Source organism: Amaranthus tricolor, chromosome 1, assembly GCF_026212465.1.
Source record: "Amaranthus tricolor cultivar Red isolate AtriRed21 chromosome 1, ASM2621246v1, whole genome shotgun sequence".
Classification (NCBI taxonomy): domain Eukaryota; kingdom Viridiplantae; phylum Streptophyta; class Magnoliopsida; order Caryophyllales; family Amaranthaceae; genus Amaranthus; species Amaranthus tricolor.
In genome coordinates this window covers 42,277,284-42,302,921 of record NC_080047.1, presented here as the reverse complement: position 1 = coordinate 42,302,921, position 25,638 = coordinate 42,277,284, and the positions used below count along the sequence as shown (strand labels likewise).

Here is a 25,638-nt window from a genome sequence, read left to right as displayed (position 1 = left end):
TCAAATTAAAAAAAATTATGTTTAGCTCAATCCTAGTAAGACTTGATAAGTTGAATTACAAATGGGTTTTGTGTTGGAATATATATAACACATTATATCTCACATTGAAGAATTAGATAGATGTTTATTAACATATAAACTTGATGGGTTACTCTTTTTATTACTAATTGTTTTTAGGATGAAATTAACATCTTCAAATTTGTCTGCAGACTTGCAGTTAACGTTCCTCACGTGTGGGTTTCCTTATGTGCAAGCCCATACAAATTTCTCCGACAAGTCCAATAATTAAGTTCAATTGAAATAAGATCAAATTAGACCTAATTAGATAGAGGTATTCATTCAGGTCAAATAATCAGTTTTAAACCGAATTTTGTATTTACATTAATTTTTACATAGATTTAAATTCATGTTAAAGTTAGATTAAAGTTGGGTTTGATTACAAGGTCAAACAAATATTAAATCGTCAGATTTATTTTAAATACCTGTGAGACGTAATAATAAGTCTAACATATAACAAGTCCAAAGACACATATTTAAGTAAATCATAATTGTAACACCTTTTTTTTTTACAAAAAAAAACAGAAAAGCGTGGTAACAAAGGCAAAACCAGTACTACAAGAAAGCATAAGAGAAATGTACCATGCCTTAAAGCCAGACTGCCTTATGATAGCAGACTTTGGGTGTTCTTCAGGGCCTAATTCTTTGCTGGTAGTCTCAGAAATCATTGATATAATCGACAACGAACGACAACGAATGAATGAGAAATCACCAAAATACAGTGTGTTTATGAATGATCTTCCCGGGAATGATTTTAATGCCATATTTAAGATGCTCCCAAGCTTTTACCAGGGCTTAAAACAAGATAAAGGAAGTGATTTTGGAGCATGCTTTATATCAGGAACACCTAAGTCTTTCTATGGAAGAGTATTTCCTGATCATTTCCTGCACATTGTCCATTCTTCTTATAGTGTTCATTGGCTTTCTCAGGTAAGACGTACTCTCTTTAATTCAGCGTAGGTGTTCCATTTAATTGTGCATACTTGTTAATATACTGATTCAATTCTTCATCATCATCAGCCTAATCATCCCGTTCGAAAATAGGGTCTGGGTGAGGAAAGATGATTGACAATCTAAACTCATACTCCTTTTAAATAGAGGACTAGAGGAATGTGGTCAATTTTACCTTAAAAAATAAGAGTCTTATATAAAGAGGAATATGAGATTCAGTTCTTAATATCTCTAATTGGTTTCTGGTATCATAAATGTAATGAGGTATATCTCATCGGCTTCTTAGATGGGTGATGTAAGGTTTTGATTATGGTTGTTGTGATGAAAGGTTTTTTGATTAATTTTTAATATTTTTAAATTGTGTATAATTAAAAATTATGAAAAGTAGTATCTATAACACAAGTATAGCTCTTCTATTTTTTCCAATTTTTGCAAATCATAAATGTAATGAGGTAGCTCATCGCCTTCTTAGATGGGCGATGAAAGGTTGTTTTGATGATATTTGGCTATCAGGTGAACCTTAGTCGATTATTAATAATGTAGTTTCAGACGTGTTGAATACTATTAGAATATTAGAATATCTTAGACTAATATCTCTTGATTTCTTTCATATTATGTATAATCTTTGTGATTATGTAGAATATTAGGAAAATATTTTGTTTCCTAAAGCATAGTTATAATCTTGTATATATTAACATCAATCTTAATGAGAAAGGCAACCCGAGTCATTCTTATATGGTATCAGAAGCTTCGGTTTTTTATCGCGACTCTTTCTTTCCTTCTCCTTGCAGCCGACCAGCCCTTATTCCACAAGCTGCCGCCATTTTTTTTTTTTCTTTTCTTCTTCCTTCATTCCTTTAGTCTTTCTTCTCCATGGCCTCTCCCACCAAAATTCATCCAGCTACTTTGATTACTAAAATTAAAACAAGTATTCCCATTCAACTTAATGAAGATGGTTCCAATTTCCATACTTGGGTCACTTTATTCAAGATTCATTGTCGTGCTCACCTTGTGGATTCTCATATTCTTCCCGATGACTCCTCTAAAGCTTTAGTTCCTAAAGATTCCGATTGGTAACGTCTTGATGACATTGTTCGCACATGGATTTATGGCTCTATTAGTCCTTCTCTCCTTCAATGTAACACCCTGAGATTTTAATGACGTAATTATTTAATATTTTAATAGTTTTTAAAGATTTTACAATTATTATTTAATTATTTCCGAATTAGTTTTAATAAATTTCTTTCATATACGGATTTAAATGTCGACTTATATATATATTAAAAATATAGTTACGACTTCTCCAATAAAGAGGTTTGAATCGAAATGATTATTTATTAAAATGTGTGAGCCCTCGAAGGTGAGTCTCTTAGTTGGGGTCTCGTAAGAAAACAAATCGAGATGAAAAATAAATAAATAAATATATAATAATAATAATAATAATAATAATAATAATAATAATAATAATAATAATAATAATAATAATAATAATAATCATAATAATAGAAATAACGAGTATAAAAACGTTGAAACCCTAAACACTCAAGAGGGAGCCGTCGCTTCTTTCCTTCTTCTCCTCCTTCTTTCTCTTCTTCTTCCTTCCTCCCTCACTCCCGCATTTTCCCCCTTCCCGCACAGCAGCCCGACAGCCACGAGGACACCAGCAACCCCTTTTCTCCCCTGCGCCACCAGTGAATGACCAGCAGCAGCCCGCCTTCTCCTTCCCGCAAGCAGCAGCAGCAAGGCTGCGTTCTCCTCTGACCAGCAGCTGCGTTTTCTTCCGCCACCGCAGCACACTCCCTCCTCCCTCGCTGTGGCTGGCCGGCAGCAGACCCACGAACAACCGCCAATTGCTGTTCGATTTAAGACCCTCTCCAGCCCTTCTTGGCTTTCGTGCACCACCACCACGACCTTCATCCTCCTCTTCACCATTCTTACTAGTTTTAATCTTTGTAAGCATCTCACTTTCCAATTGATTAATTTACTAATTTTAATTAGAATCTACCATGTTCATGAGTTGTGTGTTAATTGTGTATTGTATTAGTCTCATTGAATTCTAGTATGGGTAGTAGTTAAAAGAATTGTCATTGAAATGAAATGATTAGGGTTTTATTTAGAGATGTGATTACTAGTAGTGTGTGTGTGTGTTTGTATGCTACTTTGGTGATGTGATGATTTATTCAATAATCTTATAAGTAGTTGAAACTTTGTTGATTATCGTGGTGGCAATTAGTAATGTTTTGATTACAATTGACTATAGAAATGGTTTTGGTTGTTAATTGGAAGTAGGAGTTGCTAATTGTTATTGATTTAATTGTAGAGAATTACTACTACCTTATTAGGTTGTTATTGATGTTGTAAATACGTAATTTCAATAAGTCATGAGCATAGTGTCTAACTTATTGTTGAGAGTTGCTAAAGTTACTAGTTATGATGTCGTGATTGTAGTTCTTCCTAACCTTAAAGAATATAATGGATGATATTGCGATGTGATAAACATAAGATTCGTCATTGTCGTCATATTAGCACTAAATGAGCATCGCAAGATTTAAGTGTGAATTGATATGTTATCCTAAAGTAACGTGGATCGCTATAACTCAAGTTGATTAATGTAAAGAAACTATTCACACATACTTCTACTTTAAATTGATGGAAAGACTTATGTTGTATTGAGTTAATAATTTTTGACTTGTATTGAATGGGTTGTGTGCGTGCTAGAGTAATCGGAAACTCATGTTGAATGGGTGATAGCGGTTAAATTGGTATTTAGTTTGGTATGTCAAAGTAGTTAAGGGAACTTAATAGTTCTACTCATAACTTATATAGGTGCCTATTACATAAGAGGAAAGTAGAGCCTTAGTTAGGTGATTTTGTGACTTTTGATCGTGCGGTGACGCTTACAGGTACGTACACGCAGTAACTAACCCTTATACGCAATTTGCTTTAAGACATTATTGTTTATTGTGATAATATACATTGCATTGAAACTATGAGATACTATTGAGTACACTTTACATGAAGAGCTATCGACTATGAAATCCTTGCGCTTAGAATAGTTTAGAGAATGAGAGTTAATAGAGGGCGAGAACTACCCCTTATTTATTTAAGAATTAGATTATGCCTAATTGGAGTTAGAATGACTCCTTTATAGGTGAATTTCATATTCTATTGAGTGGCTCAGTGGGTTTTAGCGCGCTGCTATCCCAGGGCGCTCATTAATAGTTGAGAGTGGAAGTTATTCCCATCTGATAAGGTACTATATTATGATTAGCTGGCGTGACTTAACTGGATTATGTCCGGTTGTTTTATTAGTCCCCTAGGTGAGGTTCGACGGGACCACCGTAAGGGGGGTATGAGCATGCTTGGGTCATTGGGCGCCGGGAGGCCGATAACGCCCCTTGACCGAGGTGTTACCATGCGGGCCTTGCAAACCCCAATATGGTGGCCTCTTCACTGGTTTAGTACCCCAGTGTGTTAGGTTTAGCCCGAAGGTAGAACCCGAGAGGGTCAGCTGGAGGGGGCATGAGCTCATACTTTGCCATTGGGCGCCGGGAGGCTGATAACGCCCTTTGGAGTGTCACTATGCCAGGAAGTAGAGAAAAGATCCACTGATAGAAAACTATTCAGTGATAGAAAGTTTATTCATTGATCGAAAGTTATGTAATGATAGAAGGTTCATTCTTTGGTAGAATATTTACTCATTGATAGAACGTATACTTATTATTGATAGAATAGTTTATGCTAGTGAGAAGTGTGCCTAAGTTAAGTTACTTCAAGGGTATTACGAACTATGATCACGCTTACCTTAAGATAGACAAGCTCTATAAGGGTATGAGTTAGGTATTCTGTTAATGCCTAGGTCGAGTTAATCTATGCGTGTTTTGCAAGAGTTTATGTTTGAAGAGAGGAACGTGAAGACCTGCATTCTACCCGAGAGCACATGGTTCGGGTTGGAAAGCACGTAATGAAATTAAGAAGTATAAGTGGCCGATAAACGGTTACTATCCGTGCTTGCGTTTTATGAAATCATCTTATTTGTTTTATGATATAATGCTATCTAGTAGTTGGCCTTATTCTATTTGATGTTAGTTACTGACGTGTATGTGTTTGTGTTTATGTTTGTTTGTTGACTTTCTATGATTGTCCTGCTATGACACATTGGCCCTTGGTCTAATGTCGAGCAGCAGGGGGATCATAGACCAGCGTAGCAGGTACTGGAGCTTCTTATGCATTGCATTGCATTTGGGGAAAGTGATGAGGGCGAAGCATAACTTGTGTCATTACCCTATCTTTCGATTTTGTATCTCTTGTTATCTTTTGTAAATTTCGGTTGTATATGTTCTGTTATGAGGCATTGTGTCCTCCCACGTGTATTTGTATTTCCGCTGCGTAGTTTATAACTCTGTATGGTTTTGAGTAGTTAAGTCTTTTTAAAAAACGCAAACGTCGACACTGGAACCACGATCCATGTTTGGCATGTTGATTTGAGAAGCCGGCGACGAATCATTCCGCCGTGATATAGTTTTGATAAGCCGTTAGTGCCTTTACTTTATTAGCTTCTTAATTAACTTTTGTTTTTCTACAAAGGCGCACAGTTTTAAGGCAGATGCTGCCAAAATTTCCACTCACCTTTTAAAAGTTAATAATTAAAGTTTATCTAAATTCTTTTCCTTTTTCTTTTATGTAACACCCGAATTTCCTCCCGTCCTTTACGGTTTTGGTTTCGTTAAGGGGTCGGAAATTCTGAGGTGTTACAGGTGGTTACCAGAGCCAGTGGTCCCTATTTTCGACGCTTTGTGTTCTCAAAATCGTTTAGAAATTGCCTGAAGTTAGAAGTCATTCGTGAGAGTTTGGGTAGATATGGGATAGGTGCATACATTACACATTCATGCATAATGATTACCATTGCACGTGCATAGATCAATATATAGTTTGTTTAGCTTGTTATGAGACTTATTCTCATGTGTGTTATTATAAATAATAATCATGATGGTGGTTTGAATGATAACATGATTTAACAAATCAGTAGAATTGAATGATGTATTATCAAGAAATAATGAAATTTTTGAGTATTTGGTTCAACTCATGAGTTGTATTACAAGTAGTCATTATGAAGATGTAAAGTATGAATGAAGAAATTCTAGAGAAGTTGGTTGCAACGGGAACTTCCTCTTGCTCGTGATGATTATATGAAATTTAGCCTTATGTGTTTGAGTATTTGTTCATGTTAATTGCTTTCATAAAGCTTACTAGTTTTGATATTGATTCTATACATGAACCCACTAATTATTATCTGCTTGAGCATTTCCTTTGTTGGGTGCATTCGTCCATCATATCATAACATAGAAGGTGGTGATCATAATTCTCTTGAATATGTTGAATGACTGTGCAAGTATGAGCATAGGTAGTTTGAACTAGAATAAGCATAAGAGCTAAAGGGTAATAAGAATTTGATGTATTGTAAATGAAAGAAAAGGGTCTTGTATGCGATACCTTGTAAATAAATTTTTAATCACCAGTTGATGATAATAATGCGGTCATAGCTAAAGTATAGATGCGTTAAAACCTACATATTAATATAAGCAGAAGTTCGAGAGCACGTTAAGAGTTTATAGTTTGAGAATTCAACCCCCAATTTCGAACCATGATCTATAAGAGTATTATTGATATATTCTTTATATAGTGTTGATTTGAAGTTAAGAGATTGTTTTCAACGCCGCTAAGTGTTTAAAGATAATGCTATATTAGCTGAACCAAATTATCACATTAGTATTGTTGTTCATACTAGAATCGCTTTAATATTTCTATTTGAAGTTATAATTCTTACTAGATTGAGGCTCTCGACCTTTGTAACTAGCTATAGTAACATTAGTGTTGAGTTTTAGTGTGGCATAAACGTGTCTACCAATAAACGTTTTTAGTCTCATACAGTGATTGAGACTGATGCTTTAAATTGGTTTATGTAACATATATTTGTTAGTTCTAAACCCAACATATTATGCTTGTAGTGAGACCTTGAGAATCAGTTGAGAGTGAAAACGATAGTCAACCTATCAGCCTTAGTAAACACTTTATATATATTTTGATGAATTATATACTATAAAGGTCCTTTGTCATTGATTTTAATTTTTGTAAGCATTCAACTCTCATCATAATGAATATAATATTTTATGTTTGTCGAAGGCTAACAACCTTTAAATCTCTATTTAAAGGGATTCCTTGGATAAAATAAGGGTGATTTTTTTTTCTTAAAGACATATGAGTTTGAGTATCAAAGGAGAAAATTATTGTTCGCAAGTCCTTTGAGTTCTGTATTTCGTTGAGACATGATATATCATTCATACATAAGTCGATAACTTCATATTAAAGTGGATAGTTAAAGAATAATCATCGTAAACAAATTTTCATGTTAAGGGCCTAAGGATTGATTCAAGGGAGCACTATTGAGTTAAGACATTTTGTCTCATTAAATGCCTATATGGAGTGATGAATATTTTAATCGGATGATAATGTGAAGAAGAACCGTGACGGTTTTAAAGCGTTAACTGGATAAAATGATATTTGAAATTAAAAAGGAATCAGTGATATTATAATTTGTTTTCCTCATGGCCTTCTGGGCTATTACAAGACATAAGGATAAAATAACCTGATGATGAGGTGGAATAAGCGTCCTTGTGCACGTAAGATATAGTTAAATGTTTGAAGTCTTTTAGAATTTCTCATTGATTACCAATTTAATAGCCCTGCTAGTGTATCGAAATGATAAGACTCAGATGAGATTCTAAATGAAGTTGACTCTATGCAAGTTATTGTTTTAATAATGATTGATGTGATAAGTTGGGTTATTAAAGATAATGTGGTCCTAATAAAAGTCCAGGTGTTTTAAACCTAAACATTGAAGAAACGACAATGAGTATGCAAATAATTATAACTTGAGAGATGAATCAAGATAATGGAGTATGTCTTAAACGATTATTATACACAATCATTATTATGCGATAAAGAGAGTTAAATAATATTTGCACTTGTGTTAAGAAGAGTTTTAATTTGATGTTACTAAATCATTGGATCGTAATAAGCATTTGATGAAAGAGTTTTGAAATTTTGACGTGTTTTAATACAAACGATTATGTTATAGTTGTTAGTTTTAAGTTTCGCCTCTTAGGTCGAAGGGTGATTGAGTTCCAATTTTTTTTTGCGAAGGAATAATTGTAATGCATAATTTCAAGTGTTGCGTTATTTTGTTGGCTTGTGTTGTTGTACCTTAGTATAGTGTTAGGATAGTTAATGTAGCAGTCATATGGTTGCGATAACGGTCTTATAGGTAGAGGTAGTATTGAGATGGAAATGTTATGATGTAGGTTGGATATTGTGAAATTAGTGTTGGTATCACAACTTTATCGAACTGAATGATACATACTTTGCTATTGATATGGGAAATTGCGATGATGTAGGTGTGTTCATCTTGCATTTTTTTGTATACATAAAATGCCATCTTTGTTGATCATCACTGTTATTATTACCCTATTAGTACCATTAGTGCTGTCGTTATATATGAACATGATGCATTACTTCAGTCATATATGAGTTCGTGATCTTAATTGATAAAAAAATAAAAAAATAAAAAAATAAAAAAATAAAAAAATAAAAAAAAAAAGAAAAAAATTCTATACTTTCAACATATCTAGTTGTATGGTAAGTGAATAGTTGAAAAATGTCTTCATGATTGTAAATCATCCTCACATTATCGTAATTATAATTTGATATTATGATGGATAAAGGATGTTATTATTGAATGATTACAATATGTGTATTAGTATCATGGTTGTGAACGTATAACTATTAACTACAGTAACTTGCTAAAAATGTGGTATATATAATTGGATTATATATATGAAACATGTATTATGTTATGAGTTATTAATTTGAGTTATTAATCTACTAATCGATTCTTGATGTATGAATTAATATGTTATAAAATGATTTGATCATATATGGTTAATAAAAAAAGGCATTTCATGTTAAGTAAAAGGTTAGGATTATGTCATGATAAGTAAAGTTAGCGGTGAATCGATTTGGGAGGTGATAACCAATCAGTTTTGTAAAATTCAAGTATCCTCAGGTCTAGGGTTTCTAATTGTAATACGAGTTAAGTGTTGAGCAACTTCGTGCACTTTACTTTTAGGACTTTGTTGTTTTGATATTTTACCCCCATTCATGGTTCAAATTATAATAGTTAAACCTTCCGTACATTTCAAGATTATCACAAAGTCGATCTTAGGTGGTCACGTAGAATTGAAAAAAGTTGTTTGAGAATTACATTAGATAACAGGACGTTTCGTGTTGTTACGAACTCAAGTGATATTTTTTTTTTAAAAGCCACATCTGCTAGTTCTGTTATTTTTGTAAACATTGAGAAGAGTTGTCTTACTAAGAGAACATATTGAGACCTAGATACTAGGGTATGTAGCACTGAGATCGAAGAGATGAAATAATTAGAGTTCCATGGTCTAACCACACTATCCTTGCATATGTTTCGAGGTTAGTGAGTTACGAGGTCGTAACTAAGTTTTAAGGGGGGTAGAATGCGGTAAAATTTCGCGCATTTACACGCATTTTCTCTTGCGTTTTCACGCATTTTTGTCTCTATGATAACAACCTATTACAAACTTACATGCTTTCGATTCATTGTTTGAACCTATCTGTGTGATATCTACATGCTTTGATTGATTGTGTGAATCAATTGGTGTGATATTTGCATGCTTTTGATTGACCGTGTTGAGTCAATTGTATGATTTTTACATGCTTTTGATTGATTATGTTAAGTTAATTGTGTGACATTTACATGCTTTGTTTGGGTGTTGAGTTAATTTAGATGGTTATGAATGCTCGGAACGAAATATGCATGAATATTTGGATAGAGTGAGTATAATAGTGTTAATAAGGTCACGATCTTTGAGTTAATTCCTTAGGCTTAAAATCGTTAAGACGCCTCCTTGAGTTATTAGAAATATAAATTTTCACAATTTGGCACTTGGTTGCGCTAGTTTCGGGGACGAAACTCCTTTTAAGGGGGGTAGTCTGTAACACCCTGAGATTTTAATGACGTAATTATTTAATATTTTAATAGTTTTTAAAGATTTTACAATTATTATTTATATATTTCCGAATTAGTTTTAATAAATTTCTTTCATATACGGATTTAAATGTCGACTTATATATATATTAAAAATATAGTTACGACTTCTCCAATAAAGAGGTTTGAATCGAAATGATTATTTATTAAAATGTGTGAGCCCTCGAAGGTAAGTCTCTTAGTTGGGTCTCGTAAGAAAACAAATCGAGATGAAAAATAAATAAATAAATATATAATAATAATAATAATAATAATAATAATAATAATAATAATAATAATAATAATAATAATAATAATAATAATAATAGAAATAACGAGTATAAAAACGTTGAAACCCTAAACACTCAAGAGGGAGCCGTCACTTCTTTCCTTCTTCTCCTCCTTCTTTCTCTTCTTCTTCCTTCCTCCCTCACTCCCGCATTTTCCCCCTTCCCGCACAGCAGCCCGGCAGCCACGGGGACACCAGCAACCCCTTTTCTCCCCTGCGCCACCAGTGAACGACCAGCAGCAGCCCGCCTTCTCCTTCCCGCAAGCAGCAGCAGCAAGGCTGCGTTCTCCTCTGACCAGCAGCTGCGTTTTCTTCTCGCCACCGCAGCACACTCCCTCCTCCCTCGCTGTGGCTGGCCGGCAGCAAACCCACGAACAACCGCCAATTGCTGTTTGATTTAAGGCCCTCTCCAGCCCTTCTTGGCCTTCGTGCACCACCACCACGACCTTCATCCTCCTCTTCACCATTCTTACTAGTTTTAATCTTTGTAAGCATCTCACTTTCCAATTGATTAATTTACTAATTTTAATTAGAATCTACCATGTTCATGAGTTGTGTGTTGATTGTGTATTGTATTAGTCTCATTGAATTCTAGTATGGGTAGTAGTTAAAAGAATTGTCATTGAAATGAAATGATTAGGGTTTTATTTAGAGATGTGATTACTAGTAGTGTGTGTGTGTGTTTGTATGCTACTTTGGTGATGTGATGATTTATTCAATAATCTTATAAGTAGTTGAGACTTTGTTGATTATCGTGGTGGCAATTAGTAATGTTTTGATTACAATTGACTATAGAAATGGTTTTGGTTGTTAATTGGAAGTAGGAGTTGCTAATTGTTATTGATTTAATTGTAGAGAATTACTACTACCTTATTAGGTTGTTATTGATGTTGTAAATACGTAATTTCAATAAGTCATGAGCATAGTGTCTAACTTATTGTTGAGAGTTGCTAAAGTTACTAGTTATGATGTCGTGATTGTAGTTCTTCCTAACCTTGAAGAATATAATGGATGATATTGCGATGTGATAAACATAAGATTCGTCATTGTCGTCATATTAGCACTAAATGAGCATCGCAAGATTTAAGTGTGAATTGATATGTTATCCTAAAGTAACGTGGATCGCTATAACTCAAGTTGATTAATGTAAAGAAACTATTCACACATACTTCTACTTTAAATTGATGGAAAGACTTATGTTGTATTGAGTTAATAATTTTTGACTTGTATTGAATGGGTTGTGTGCGTGCTAGAGTAATCGGAAACTCATGTTGAATGGGTGATAGCGGTTAAATTGGTATTTAGTTTGGTATGTCAAAGTAGTTAAGGGAACTTAATAGTTCTACTCATAACTTATATAGGTGCCTATTACATAAGAGGAAAGTAGAGCCTTAGTTAGGTGATTTTGTGACTTTTGATCGTGCGGTGACGCTTACAGGTACGTACACGCAGTAACTAACCCTTATACGCAATTTGCTTTAAGACATTATTGTTTATTGTGATAATATACATTGCATTGAAACTATGAGATACTATTGAGTACACTTTACATGAAGAGCTATCGACTATGAAATCCTTGCGCTTAGAATAGTTTAGAGAATGAGAGTTAATAGAGGGCGAGAACTACCCCTTATTTATTTAAGAATTAGATTATGCCTAATTGGAGTTAGAATGACTCCTTTATAGGTGAATTTCATATTCTATTGAGTGGCTCAGTGGGTTTTAGCGCGCTGCTATCCCAGGGCGCTCATTAATAGTTGAGAGTGGAAGTTATTCCCATCTGATAAGGTACTATATTATGATTAGCTGGCGTGACTTAACTGGATTATGTCCGGTTGTTTTATTAGTCCCCTAGGTGAGGTTCGACGGGACCACCGTAAGGGGGGTATGAGCATGCTTGGGTCATTGGGCGCCGGGAGGCCGATAACGCCCTTTGGAGTGTCACTATGCCAGGAAGTAGAGAAAAGATCCACTGATAGAAAACTATTCAGTGATAGAAAGTTTATTCATTGATCGAAAGTTATGTAATGATAGAAGGTTCATTCTTTGGTAGAATATTTACTCATTGATAGAACGTATACTTATTATTGATAGAATAGTTTATGCTAGTGAGAAGTGTGCCTAAGTTAAGTTACTTCAAGGGTATTACGAACTATGATCACGCTTACCTTAAGATAGACAAGCTCTATAAGGGTATGAGTTAGGTATTCTGTTAATGCCTAGGTCGAGTTAATCTATGCGTGTTTTGCAAGAGTTTATGTTTGAAGAGAGGAACGTGAAGACCTGCATTCTACCCGAGAGCACATGGTTCGGGTTGGAAAGCACGTAATGAAATTAAGAAGTATAAGTGGCCGATAAACGGTTACTATCCGTGCTTGCGTTTTATGAAATCATCTTATTTGTTTTATGATATAATGCTATCTAGTAGTTGGCCTTATTCTATTTGATGTTAGTTACTGACGTGTATGTGTTTGTGTTTATGTTTGTTTGTTGACTTTCTATGATTGTCCTGCTATGACACATTGGCCCTTGGTCTAATGTCGAGCAGCAGGGGGATCATAGACCAGCGTAGCAGGTACTGGAGCTTCTTATGCATTGCATTGCATTTGGGGAAAGTGATGAGGGCGAAGCATAACTTGTGTCATTACCCTATCTTTCGATTTTGTATCTCTTGTTATCTTTTGTAAATTTCGGTTGTATATGTTCTGTTATGAGGCATTGTGTCCTCCCACGTGTATTTGTATTTCCGCTGCGTAGTTTATAACTCTGTATGGTTTTGAGTAGTTAAGTCTTTTTAAAAAACGCAAACGTCGACACTGGAACCACGATCCATGTTTGGCATGTTGATTTGAGAAGCCGGCGACGAATCATTCCGCCGTGATATAGTTTTGATAAGCCGTTAGTGCCTTTACTTTATTAGCTTCTTAATTAACTTTTGTTTTTCTACAAAGGCGCACAGTTTTAAGGCAGATGCTGCCAAAATTTCCACTCACCTTTTAAAAGTTAATAATTAAAGTTTATCTAAATTCTTTTCCTTTTTCTTTTATGTAACACCCGAATTTCCTCCCGTCCTTTACGGTTTTGGTTTCGTTAAGGGGTCGGAAATTCTGAGGTGTTACATTCAATCTATAGTTTGTCCCGATGATTGTGCTTTTGATGCTTGGACTCGTCTTGAGAACAATTTCCAAAATAATAAGACATCTCGAATCCTTCATCTTGAATCTCAATTTAATGACATTTCTTTATCCACTTTTGCCAATGTAAACTCTTATTGCAATGAAATTGAAAGTATTGCCACTTCTCTTAATAATCTTGGCACTTCCATCACCAACAATCGCTTCGCTCTTCAAGTTCTTCATGGGTTGACTTCGGAGTACAAAACTTTTCAGTCTTTGGTTCAACATATGAATCCTATTCCCTCTTTTGATACTCTTCGCTCTATGTTGGAATTGGAAGAACGCTCTAATCATAAGCATACTTCTCCCGCTCAAGATTCGGCTCTTCTTACTTCAAACAAAGGTACTTTTTCTGAAAATTCTGCTCCGTTTAACAATCGTGGCCCTTCTCACCACCGTGGTGGTCACCGCCACTCCCATCGTGGTGACCGGACCCACCGTGGCAGCCACCATGGCTCCGCCACTGTTTCTGGCCCCTGGCAGCAGCAACAACACAGGCCCAATGCTTTTACTTCTTTTCGGTCCAATAGAAATCCCTTAGGCCCACCCTCATATCCTCCTTTTCCTTCTCCTAGTTGGCATAATTGGGCCGGCCACAATTTGGCCCAGCCTGCTGCCCCCTTTCCCACTACATCTTGGGCTCCTCCTCATTCTTCCAATAATGGGTATTCTGATGGTATTCTTGGTCCACGTCCGGCACAAAGTTATCACACCGGGACTAATGCTTCCCTGAATTATATTCCTACGGCCATCGATCATGCCATGAACACTCTCTCTTTATCTACTCCGGATGAGCAATTTTATATGGATACCGGTGCCACATCCCACATGACTCGTTCTCAAGGTACTCTTCTTCCTTATTTCCTTTAAAGCATCAATTCAATAATGCTATTGTTGTCGGTAATGGTAATTTAATTCCAGTTCTTGGTCACGGGCATATTTCGCTTCCTTCTTCTCAAGAATCCCTTACCCTCAAAAATGTCTTACATGCACCTAAACTTATTAAAAATCTCATTTTCGTTCGAAAATTCACTCATGATAATATGGTTTCCGTTAAATTTGATCCTTTTGGCTTTTCTGTGAAGGATTTGGCCACGGGGAGCATCGTTCTGAGATATAATAGCACGGGTGATCTTTATCCTTTTCCATCCGCACATAGAGCAAATTCTTCATCCTCCACATCATCGGCCTTTTCTATTTTTTCTTCTAGCATTTGGCATTCCCGTTTAGGACATCCGGGCAATGCGGTTTTAAATTCCTTGTATTCTTCTCATTTAATTAAATGTAATAAAGATTCTCATTTTGTTTGTCATTCTTGTCCTTTAGGGAAACATATTCAATTACCTTTTGTTAATTCTATGACTATGAGTTCTAAACCTTTTGATATTATTCATAGTGATTTGTGGACATCCCTTATTTCTAGTCCATCGCGATATAAATATTATGTTCTTTTTCTTGATATTTATACTAATTTTTTGTGGACTTTTCCTTTATATCGCAAATCTCAAGTTTATGATGTGTTTGTGAATTTTCATATTTTTGTTAACACCCAATTTGAGCTTAATATAAAATCTTTCCAATGTGATAACGGGGTGAATTTGACAATCATATGTTTCGTCAATTTTGTACTAGCCGAGGCATTTCACTTCGTTTTTCTTGTCCTTACACATCCTCACAAAATGGCAAATCCGAACGCAAAATTCGCTCCATCAATAACATCATTCGCACTCTCTTGTGTCATGCCACTCTTCCTCCGTATTTTTGGCCTCACGCCTTAAACACGGCCACTTATCTTCTCAATATTCTTCCTTCTCAACTTCTTGGTAATCTCACTCCTACTGATGTTTTATATCGTAAGTCTCCTACATATACTCATTTACGGGTTTTTGGGTGTTTATGTTTTCCTCTTTTTCCCTCTACTACTATTCACAAACTTAAACCACGTTCCGCTCCATGTGTCTTTTTAGGATATCCCTCTTCTCATAGGGGTTACAAGTGCTATGATCTCTCATCCTGTAAAATCATTATATCTCGGCATGTTCTATTTGATGAGACCACCTTTCCTTTTTAGATGATAATATTCACCTAATAGAGATCTATTAGGAAACTAACGTAAGGAAAAAAATAGATATTTTGGGGATTTAATCACCTGTTTAAAACTTTTTGTTGGGTTGATTTGTAAAAATGCATGATATTAAAAGTGCAAGTAATGGAATTTCATGAATTCAAATCTCATCCACCCTTGATTTTATAAGTTGGATATGTGATCGAAATGGCAGGTACCAAAAGGATTGGAAAGCAAAAGTGAAGAAGCATTGAACAAAGGGAATATATACATAGGAAACACAAGTCCTCAAGAAATATCAAAGGCATATTATGCACAATTTAAGAGAGATTTCGTACTCTTCTTAAGGTCAAGGGCACAAGAGATGGTGCATGATGGATGTATGGTCTTAACTTTGCAGGGTAGATTCCAGAGCAATGACCCTGGCTCCTTGTGGGACCTGCTTGGGTCTACACTCAATGATATGGTTTTAGAGGTAATAACTATAACTACGCATGTTCCCATTTAGAAAAAATTATTATATCGAGTTAAATTAGTTTTAATATATATATATATATATATATATATATATATATATATATATATATATATATATATATATATATATATATATATATATATATATATATATATATATATATATATATATATATATATGTCATCAATTATATTATAAACTTTAGACATTAGCTAATTTTTGATTAGATTGGTCGTGATTTATAATTTCCTTCGCCCTTGATTTAAAGTTTGAGTATTTATTTCAGATATGAGTACTTTTGTTGCATCCATATTTTTAACTCAAAAAGTTATCATGTGAAGGTATTGTAAAATATACTATGCTACAATGTCTTAAATGGTAAAATATGGAACTAGCTATGTATTAGCTACGTTCACAAGCAGAAAGAGAACAAATTTTATTAAAATGTGGGCAGGGTGAAGAATACCAAATACAAATCAAAATACTAGGAGGATATAATTGAAGATGTAACTCATATTATTACAGAAAACTATTTAAGTACAACTATTGTAATTTGTCTGCAGGGTATAATTGAAGAGGAAAAACTAGATAAATTCAATATGCCATTTTATGCACCCACAATTCAGGAGGTGAGTAAATTGGTGGGGGCAGAAGGATCATTTTATCTTAATAAACTCAAAAGTTTTACAGTTGATTGGAGTGTGGACAGTAGTCAAAACCTGGAAAATCGAGCCAACTTCGTGGCAAAGTCTATCAGAGCTGTTACAGAATCTCTCCTAGACACAACATTTGGTGCGGCAATCATGGATGATTTATTTTACAGGTTCAAAATCAAGGTTAAGAAACATTTGTCTTGCAAAGAAAGCCAATACTTGAATATTGTTGTCTCATTGATTAAGACACGAGCAAATTTATACTGAATTAACCTGACTCTAATTTTCTGAGTTAATGTTACATAATTAATACACACAGGCTTTTGGATTCACGTCTATATTAATGAATATAAATTATAATTTATAATAGATCTCAACATATCTTCATCTCCTCAAAAATATAATACTGAATTTTACATACTATTAAAGTTTTGAATATACAAATAAAGAAAATTACGATAAAAAACTTAACGTATTTGGTTTTCCAACCAAAACAACTTTGCAAACAAGATTATATCCAAGATAAATATTATGATGTGTTTAATGGTAAATTATGAAATTATGTTACAAGTGAATTGAAATAAGATAAGAACTACTTTTCATAAGATAATCAAAAGGAGAACAAAAACAAGGCTTAGCTTATATATATATATATATATATATATATATATATATATATATATATATATATATATATATATATATATATATATATATATATATATATATATATATATATATATATATATATATGACAAAGTGCACATGAGTTATAAGACCTCACAATGTGCCAACAGTAACTAAAGAGAACCTGAATGAAATTGTTAACTATTCTTGGCTAACAATTACCTCAACTAACATAATCTTTCACATGGCCCCACACATAATTATATCATAATTCAGTCTATATGATTCGAATTTAATCTAATATTTTAAAAAATACATAGTCCAGTAAAATACTAAATAAAATTTAAATTTAAATTGAAAAAATAAAAACTAAAATAAATATAATTTGATTTGATTTAACTAAAAATTCAAATCTCAATAGAACTTCCACTTCCACCACATGGTTTTGGTGAGACTAAAAGTTGAATAGAAGGTGAAATATATTGTTTATAAGTATGTTACGTGGCACATGGGAAAAGGGAAATTAAATAGACCAACAACATTGATTAGAGCACTTTTCATTCCTATTCCTAAATCCCAATTAAACAAAAGCATTTTGATACGTGTGAGTGTGAGGATAATCCCTCATGCTTAAGATAAGAAAATACTCTACTTTTGCTAGATTTTTTATATTAGTCTGTTTTATAAAATTTGTTTTTTCTTCGTGATTCACTCTCATTCTTTAATTATAGTTTACATATTTAATATGTCTTCTCTTATTTACATATTTTACCTACTTTTTCATTAAATATGTTTTCCTTATTTTTAGTATAATGTGTACTTGTACTAATAGTCGGTCTTCTAAGAGGCCGTCTCTTTGAGACACATCTCTCAGACCCAGTACATTAAACCTTAATATCCACTTATTGTATTCTTAATACCTACTTATATTATCCTTAATGTCTACTTACAATATACTTAATACTCATCGAAAAAGTACTTAAAATGCCTACTTACAATATTCTTAATGCCTACTTACAATATTCTTAATGCCTACTTACAATATTCTTAATGCCTACTTACAATATTTTTAATGCCTACCGAGACACTTTGCCTACAAGCCTACTTACCATATCCTTAGTGCCTACTTACAATATACTTAATGCCCACCGAGTAAGTGCTTAAGTACTTATAATATTCTAAATATCTATTTATGATATTCTTAATGCCTATTAAAAAACTTATTCTATATTTTTTTTAGAGCAGGTCAATTAGAGATAATCTCTCAAGAATTTGTGTTGTACTAAATATTGCTCGATAGAAGAAGTAACTAAAGTTAGCCACATGTTCATTAATCATGGAGTAAATCAAGAATCATAAAACGACATCAAAAATATGTTAAATCTTGTCACAATCAAAGCATGAATATGCAACAACATTCCCTGATTGCCACATGCAAATCTAGTTTTTTTTACTAACTTTTACTCATTATTGTTGGATTGGCTAAAGTAGACTAAAAAGTTGAGGAATCATTTATACATCCTTTTTAAGATGATTTCCATATACTATTGGAAAAGAAAGAAACGAAGAAATAATGTGTGCATTAAGTAGTTATTTAGTGGTTAGTTTTATGATTAACTTATTAAATAGATAAATGATAAAGAATCTAGTCGATTTTTTAATATTATTAATAAGCAATTTAATTGTCTAAAGATAATTGAAAATTTAAAATAGTTAAATGAAATAAGTGTTAGAGGATAATTTTGATTAGAACTAAAATATCAACTTCCTCAACATTATTGAAAATGCCGACTTTTTCAACGTGAAGGACCATGAAGAAAATCCAGTGTCTCAGATATTAAAGAGGCCAGAGAAAATATAGCGGATTAAAGAGGTCAGATAAAAAAATCTAATAAAGATGTAAATCCTTATTCATGTAAAATAGACAAATTTATGAAAAACAACATCTAAATCCTAATCCACCATAGAGTACAATTCAAAATAATAAAAAAGAAAACTCAAAGAATTAGAGCAAGCAATACATTATTAACTTCACCCTTAAGCTTTCTAGAACTTCCTTTCCTTTCCACTACTTAGTTTAGGTCGTGTTCATTTCTCTTAACTTTTCTATCATCACAAACTTTTTCAAATGATCTATTCAACTTTATTAGTTATTTTCTATTTGTTTTTGACACGAAAATTAAATTGTATATTAATAAATTAAAGTAGTAGCATTATAATAAATAAGAGACATTATAGAGACTAAAAACAATAGGTTATATATATAAAAAAAAAAGAAATGAGACAAATTCATTAACATAAACTAAAATAATAAAAAAAAATAAGACAAATAATTAAGTGAGAAAACTATTATTATGAAAGACCGTCTCTTAAATCTCAATAGACAGCTTAAAAAGTCTATATTTTCATAATATATATGAGATGAACATTTTAACTTATATTTAAAATACAATTTCAGTAAGATTGTTTCATACAACAAGTCAGATTAATGTGGGGGAGAAACACTACCTTTCAAGCTTCTAGATATAAAAACAAAAACCAACATTAAACCATCCCTATTCTTCCACATTTACATTTCCTCCTTTGACAATTACACTCATGTCTTGATTTACCTTCCACATATAAACCACATAATTTCCTTCTTTTTTCATGCTTTATCATTTTTCTCATCATTTCTTCGAACTCCAAAAATGGCGGGTTTTTCCCAATCTTTTAGACCCAATTCTTCCTTTTCTTCTCCAATCATTTCTTCTTATAACTCTTCTCAGCAACACTTTCTTTACAAACTTTTTCTCCTTCTCACTCTTCTTCCTCTTTCTCTTGCTCTGTTTTCTTTCTTCCTTCAATGGCAAAGCGGGTCTATCGACCCGATTACCCGGTGGTCTTCTGATTACCCTGAAATGCATAGTTCATCTGAAATTAAATCATCATCTTCTATTCATTGTGATGATAATTTATTGGGTCAGAGAATTTCCCCTGTTTTTCCGTATTTCAGGGGTTGGAATTTGAAGTTTAATGACACTAATCTTAGGCCCAAGGTTAGTTCTTTTTTTGTATTTTTCATTGAATTTATGTCGAATTTTTGTTTATGGGTTTCTATAAGATCTAAATCTATCATTTTTTGGTTTTTTTTTTTTTTTTTTTTTCATTTGTCCTTGTTTATAATCTTAAACCTAAGATTGGTTCTATCTTGATCATTTGTTCATGTTTTTTTTTTCAATTTTAGTGTGTGTATTGTATTAAAAATTTGTGGGTTTGTTGAAATTTTTATCTAGGTTTAAGATTAACGCGATATGATAAATCATTAATTTTGAGCATATTATGTTTCATTGTAAATCAATTTATATTGGTAACTCTATTGAAATACGGTGATCTCACGTCGAAAAATAAAAAAGAGGTTAACTAATAAATAAGCTTGATGGGCACCTTGGATCAAAACTGTTTAACATGAAATTTAGAAATTAATTAACATTAAAGTTTTGACTAATGGGTAAGAAGTTTGTTGGGACATTGATCTATATGGCTAAACAATTGAAAATAATCGGCTACCCTAGTTACGAATTTAGAATATTAGTATATCGTAAGCTGAATACTCATGGTTTGTTAACCAACTCAACCGTATTTGACATTAATAAAAATTTTAATCAGATGACTGATGCACCATGGCCTAGGTAGGCTCGAGGCTAGATCCCCAACTAATTTTGATTAGCTTTAATCTTTCATAGCTCTAATTAATATCTATTTTGGTTTATGCATATTTCAGGAATTTCCTTCCTAGTAATTTTATAATTTAGATATGTTGTTATAGACTGATACAACAGATTTATCACAATCTAAGTCATATCACCTTTAAGACTTTAATTTATTGCAATACATTTTTTGAAATTCATACACATAATATTGAAGTACTAATCTACCACTAATTTGATCAATTTCACCAACTTTGTTAATGTATGTTGTATTTGTGATAATTAAGGACACTTCTACACAGAGGTTGATCTAATGCGTGGTCTGAGTTAGTAAGTGACAATATTAAAAAAGGCTAAAAATCTAATAGTACTGCAATACAGGGTAAAAAATGAGCTTGGCTGAGTTGGTTAATTAGATAGTCACCTTTCACACACGATGCCCGCCATTAGCCAGAATTTGAATCCCCTTAGTAGTTTTATTTGAGTTATTAGTGACATTACTTTTTCTTTTTTCTGGATCCGCCCGTACTTTTACAAGTTTATTTTCACCATGATTTGTTTTTCCACACTCATAAATTAGAAGTGCATATTTGATATCCTGTAGTGCGCGTGTGTTAAGCCTTGTAAGTGTCATCTAGTTGATGTATTTATGAAAGAGACTAGATCATGGAATTACTTTCGACACAATTTTCTGAATAGTATGTGAGTTAAAAAAATGTGTTACTTTACAAAATGATCAGCATTCAGCACTATAATATATGGATGTCCATTTTTGTATAGGCATGTATCACAACAACCACTTCAGCAGGCCTAGAACAAATTCTACCATGGATATTTTACCACAAGGTTATCGGTATAACGAATTTTTTCCTGTTTGTGGAAGGGAAGGCTGCAACCATGAATGTGTCTATTGTCCTCGAATCTATTCCTGTGAGTCTACTCGCTTATCTTATGCTGAGCGTGCTAAAATGATGCCTCAGTCGCAGGGCCATTCCTAACCCTAGGCAAAGTAAACATTTGCCTAGGGTCCAGAATTAGAAATTGCCCAATGTTTGAAATTTTGGTTAATGTAGTAGGCACTTGAAAAAATTCGGTATTTATGATTAGTTTTTTTTATTGATTAAGAAGTGTATGACACACCTAAACTACATTTATAAAGATAATTATAATATATTTGGTTTGTCTTTGTTATTTTATCAAGCACCCGTTAAAGTTCAAAATCGACTTTCTATATAGAGGGTTATTTCATTCAGTTTGCCTAGGGCCCATAAAATGCCAGAAATGACACTGTTCAGTTGTCAATTGTTTAACTTGGTTGTTTTCGGTGTTCTAGATTGATTATATGTTGATGTTTAGTCATTTATTTCGTAGGGTATACATGTTATATACAGAACCGAACAACTTAAGGAAGGACAAGCGAAAAGGTTGGATTTAAAATCAATTTTGATGTATGTAAATTTATGATCATACTAACTTACCAACTCAATTGTTTGAAGTTTAGTTTTGTTGGAAAATAATTCATATGTGATCTCACATCGAAGAATTAGAGAGAGATTGACTATCATATATACTTGATGGGGTACTCCTCCTAAGACCAATGAGTTTTAGGATGCAGTCAATTCTTCTCTTATGCGGGTCTTGTTTTGTACGAATCCAATAACAAATCTATCAATTATCAATGTTAATGTGGTTTGCGTTGCTCCTGTTATTGGATTATCAGTCGAATATGGAACGAATCATGGCTGTCGAACTTTTTCTATAAGCCCTGCAACAATGAGCTGTTTGTGAAGCAAACCCTTAACATGGAAATGGCTATAGGCATGGCAACGGTAAGGACTTCTTACACTTATCAAAGGTCAACACATATAACCTGACTTTTAAGCCATCATTTGATCTCGAAGATGTCGATTTTGTCAAGGACGCAGGCATGGAGTGGATTTTCCATCTAGACACAGATGAGCTTCTGCATCCTGCAGGAACTCGAGGGTATTCTGTTACCGAACTGCTTATGGATGTTCCTGCCGATGTTGACATGATTGTTTTCTCGAATTATGTAAGAAAGACTACTAGTTTTCATTACGTTGTGTGCTTTCTGATGACTTTCATGTTCGTTTGCCTGGTTTGAATAGTCCTTTTTTTCATAAATTTCAGGAAAGTGCTGTTGAAAGAAGTGACATTAAGGAACCTTTCAGTGAGGTATCAATGTTCAAGAAAAACTTTGATCATCTTCCAAAGGAAACTTACTTTGGACACTACAAGGAATCAACTCGGGGCAATCCAAACTATTTTCTGACTTACGGAAATGGAAAAGCAGCTGCACGAATTCAAAATCAGCTTCGCCCTAATGGTGCTCATCGATGGCATAACTATGTCAAACGTCCAAAGTACGCGTCACTTGATGTCTTCTTACTGCATAGAGTTAGTTTAGTTTTCTATGATCATTGCCCGTCTTTGAAATTGTCAACAGAGAGATCAAAATGGAGGAGGCTGCAGTTTTGCACTACACATACTCGAAATTCTCCGACTTGACTTCAAGGCATGATAGGTGTGGATGCAAACCTACAAAGGAGGACGTCAAAAGATGTTTCATGTTGGATTTTGATAGAGCAGTAAGTTCAGTTTTCCTTATTCCCTTATCATTTATTTTTGTTTTGCTTGATATATGAACAGGGCCGGCCCATAGGCAGGATGAGTTGGGCCTATGCACAGGGAGGAGGTTGCTTGATACATGTAACACGAACCTTGCTTTAGGCTCAGAATCAGTCTTTACATTGTCTTGATTTTAAACGATTAACAGTTTATCGGTTCATAATTCGTTACCAAGTTCAATCAATAACAACCTCTTTATTGTCACTAATTAGGGTTAGGTTGTGTACATCCAAACCCCCTAAACCCCGATTAGGTGGGAGCCTATTAAAGACATTGGGGTAACAGATTGTTGTTGTACATGATTTTACTGATTTTCTATATGACTAAACCATTGGAGGGATTACAACTTAAATGTTCTGAAAAATAGATTTGCAAATTTGCAGGCATTTATCATTGCTTCTACTGCTACAGAAGAAGAAATGCTAAGATGGTGAGAAATTAAACTCTAGTCATCTATCATTGTTCTTTCTGTTGGGATGGTTTATCCCACATCGATGAATTAAAGATGGTATGCACACTTAATAACTCATTGGAGCCCTTCCTGGCTTCCTTCCATTGCCATAGCGCCCATAGGGTTTTGTGATGATATTTCATTGGCTTATGAAGTGTATGCACATCGTGTTTCTCCGATAATGCTCTTCTTAATTCAGGTATCAGGAACACGTTGTATGGAACGACAAAACACTGAAACAGAAGCTGTTGAAACATGGCATTTTGGATCGAATTTATGCTCCAATGGTGAGTCTTATAATACCTTATGTGTACTAAACATTCACTGTCATTTCTCAAACAAAAAATGTGTGTTGAACACACTGTCATATGATTCACTAATCTCTTTACGAATTGCTAATTATGGTCAATTTTGGGCTATTTTTAGGGTAATTTTGAGCGAATCACGAATTTAAAAAGTGAATTAACTTGGCGTATGTTACACTGATTGAACAGGACATAATCCAAGGATTAAGGGAAACTGGGGTTTTTGCTTCTGTTATAGCATCAGCGCAAACTGCTGCATCCAATCGAAGCGATTCAGATAAGAATGTTAATGTAGGAAAATCGTTTCCTCGAAAGATAGGCATCGAAAATCCAGGCAATACACGACGAAAGGTCTTGAAAGACGTAGGAGAACTCGAACAGCTTCAAGCTATCCCACCCTTGTCTCCCCCAGGCCCCAATCACTGGTGATGTTACTCAAGAAAATTAGTCTTGGATTGATAGCACAAATTTTGATAGGTTTATATATAGAAGTATCATGATTCATTAAGTATGTTTTTCTAATTCAATTGATTGATGAGGAAATATGTGTAAATTGGAGCTTAGATTGGATATTACAACATTGTAGATTAACATACACAAATGTTGTTGAGAATCAGGTCTTGTAACAGTTGAAATAAATACCATATTTTCTAGGCAAGATTTTGGAATCAAATCTCACCTAACTCTCTCCTCCATCAGCCTACCCTGTAATCCAAAAGAAAAATATACAAATGTAGTTTACAGTTGTGATTGTAGATAAATCATACATAATGTTATTGATTTGTGTGTTTTCTTCTTTGTACTACTCTCTCAGTCATTTTCGATATCTCATATTTAATTTAGTACATGTATACTTATTCATTCTTTATATCAGTATAATTGATAATTATAAAATAATTATATTATGATACTTTGAATTGAGACGAATCAGGCCATGTTCTGCTTGACTTTCTTTTTACTTATAGATTAAAAATAAAATACAAATTAATAGTGATAGATAAATAATCCCTAAATAGAGACACATGCCTGAGGGGAGGAAGAAATTATAAAATTGTTCAGTTAAGTGAATTGCTTATCTAAATTTTTCACCAAATATATTATGATAAAATAAACTATTGTTCATGATATAATAC

General features: G+C 33.5%; 2 protein-coding genes across 5 annotated transcripts in view; both read left to right on the top strand.

The window, feature by feature from the left end:
• Positions 1–17,051, top strand: part of LOC130810974 (probable jasmonic acid carboxyl methyltransferase 2) — a 17,381-nt gene extending 330 nt beyond the window's left edge. Inside the window, exons 2-4 of the mRNA XM_057677094.1 lie at positions 583–987; positions 15,868–16,128; positions 16,695–17,051. Coding sequence (XP_057533077.1) covers positions 583–987; positions 15,868–16,128; positions 16,695–17,051 — 1,023 coding nt within the window. The remainder of the gene's footprint in view (positions 1–582; positions 988–15,867; positions 16,129–16,694) is intronic.
• A 2,941-nt stretch (positions 17,052–19,992) lies between these two features.
• LOC130823175 (glycosyltransferase-like At2g41451) lies at positions 19,993–25,295 on the top strand. Of its 4 annotated transcripts, none has more exons than XM_057687813.1 (10): positions 19,993–20,449; positions 21,881–22,030; positions 22,472–22,524; positions 22,821–22,929; positions 23,019–23,153; positions 23,252–23,484; positions 23,568–23,709; positions 24,133–24,179; positions 24,400–24,487; positions 24,695–25,295. In XM_057687813.1, exons 1-10 carry the CDS (start codon positions 20,102–20,104, stop codon positions 24,932–24,934), a joined length of 1,545 nt encoding a protein of 514 aa, XP_057543796.1. In that variant the 5' UTR covers positions 19,993–20,101; the 3' UTR covers positions 24,935–25,295. The 4 variants fall into 4 exon arrangements, with proteins under 4 accessions (XP_057543796.1, XP_057543794.1, XP_057543798.1 ...); XM_057687811.1 differs by having other exon boundaries at positions 22,472–22,548; XM_057687815.1 differs by lacking the exon at positions 21,881–22,030 and having other exon boundaries at positions 20,030–20,449; positions 22,472–22,548.
• The last annotated feature ends 343 nt before the right edge of the window (positions 25,296–25,638 follow it).

What these genes read in the sequence shown, in the direction of transcription:
- LOC130823175 (XM_057687811.1), top strand. Translation starts at nt 20,102, where the DNA reads ATGGCGGGTTTTTCCCAATCTTTTAGACCCAATTCTTCCTTTTCTTCT. An exon ending in TGGCTATAGGCATGGCAACG is followed by an intron (nt 22,930 to 23,018) that starts GTAAGGACTTCT and finishes GATTTTGTCAAG; the next exon opens with GACGCAGGCATGGAGTGGAT. An exon ending in ATCGAATTTATGCTCCAATG is followed by an intron (nt 24,488 to 24,694) that starts GTGAGTCTTATA and finishes CTGATTGAACAG; the next exon opens with GACATAATCCAAGGATTAAG.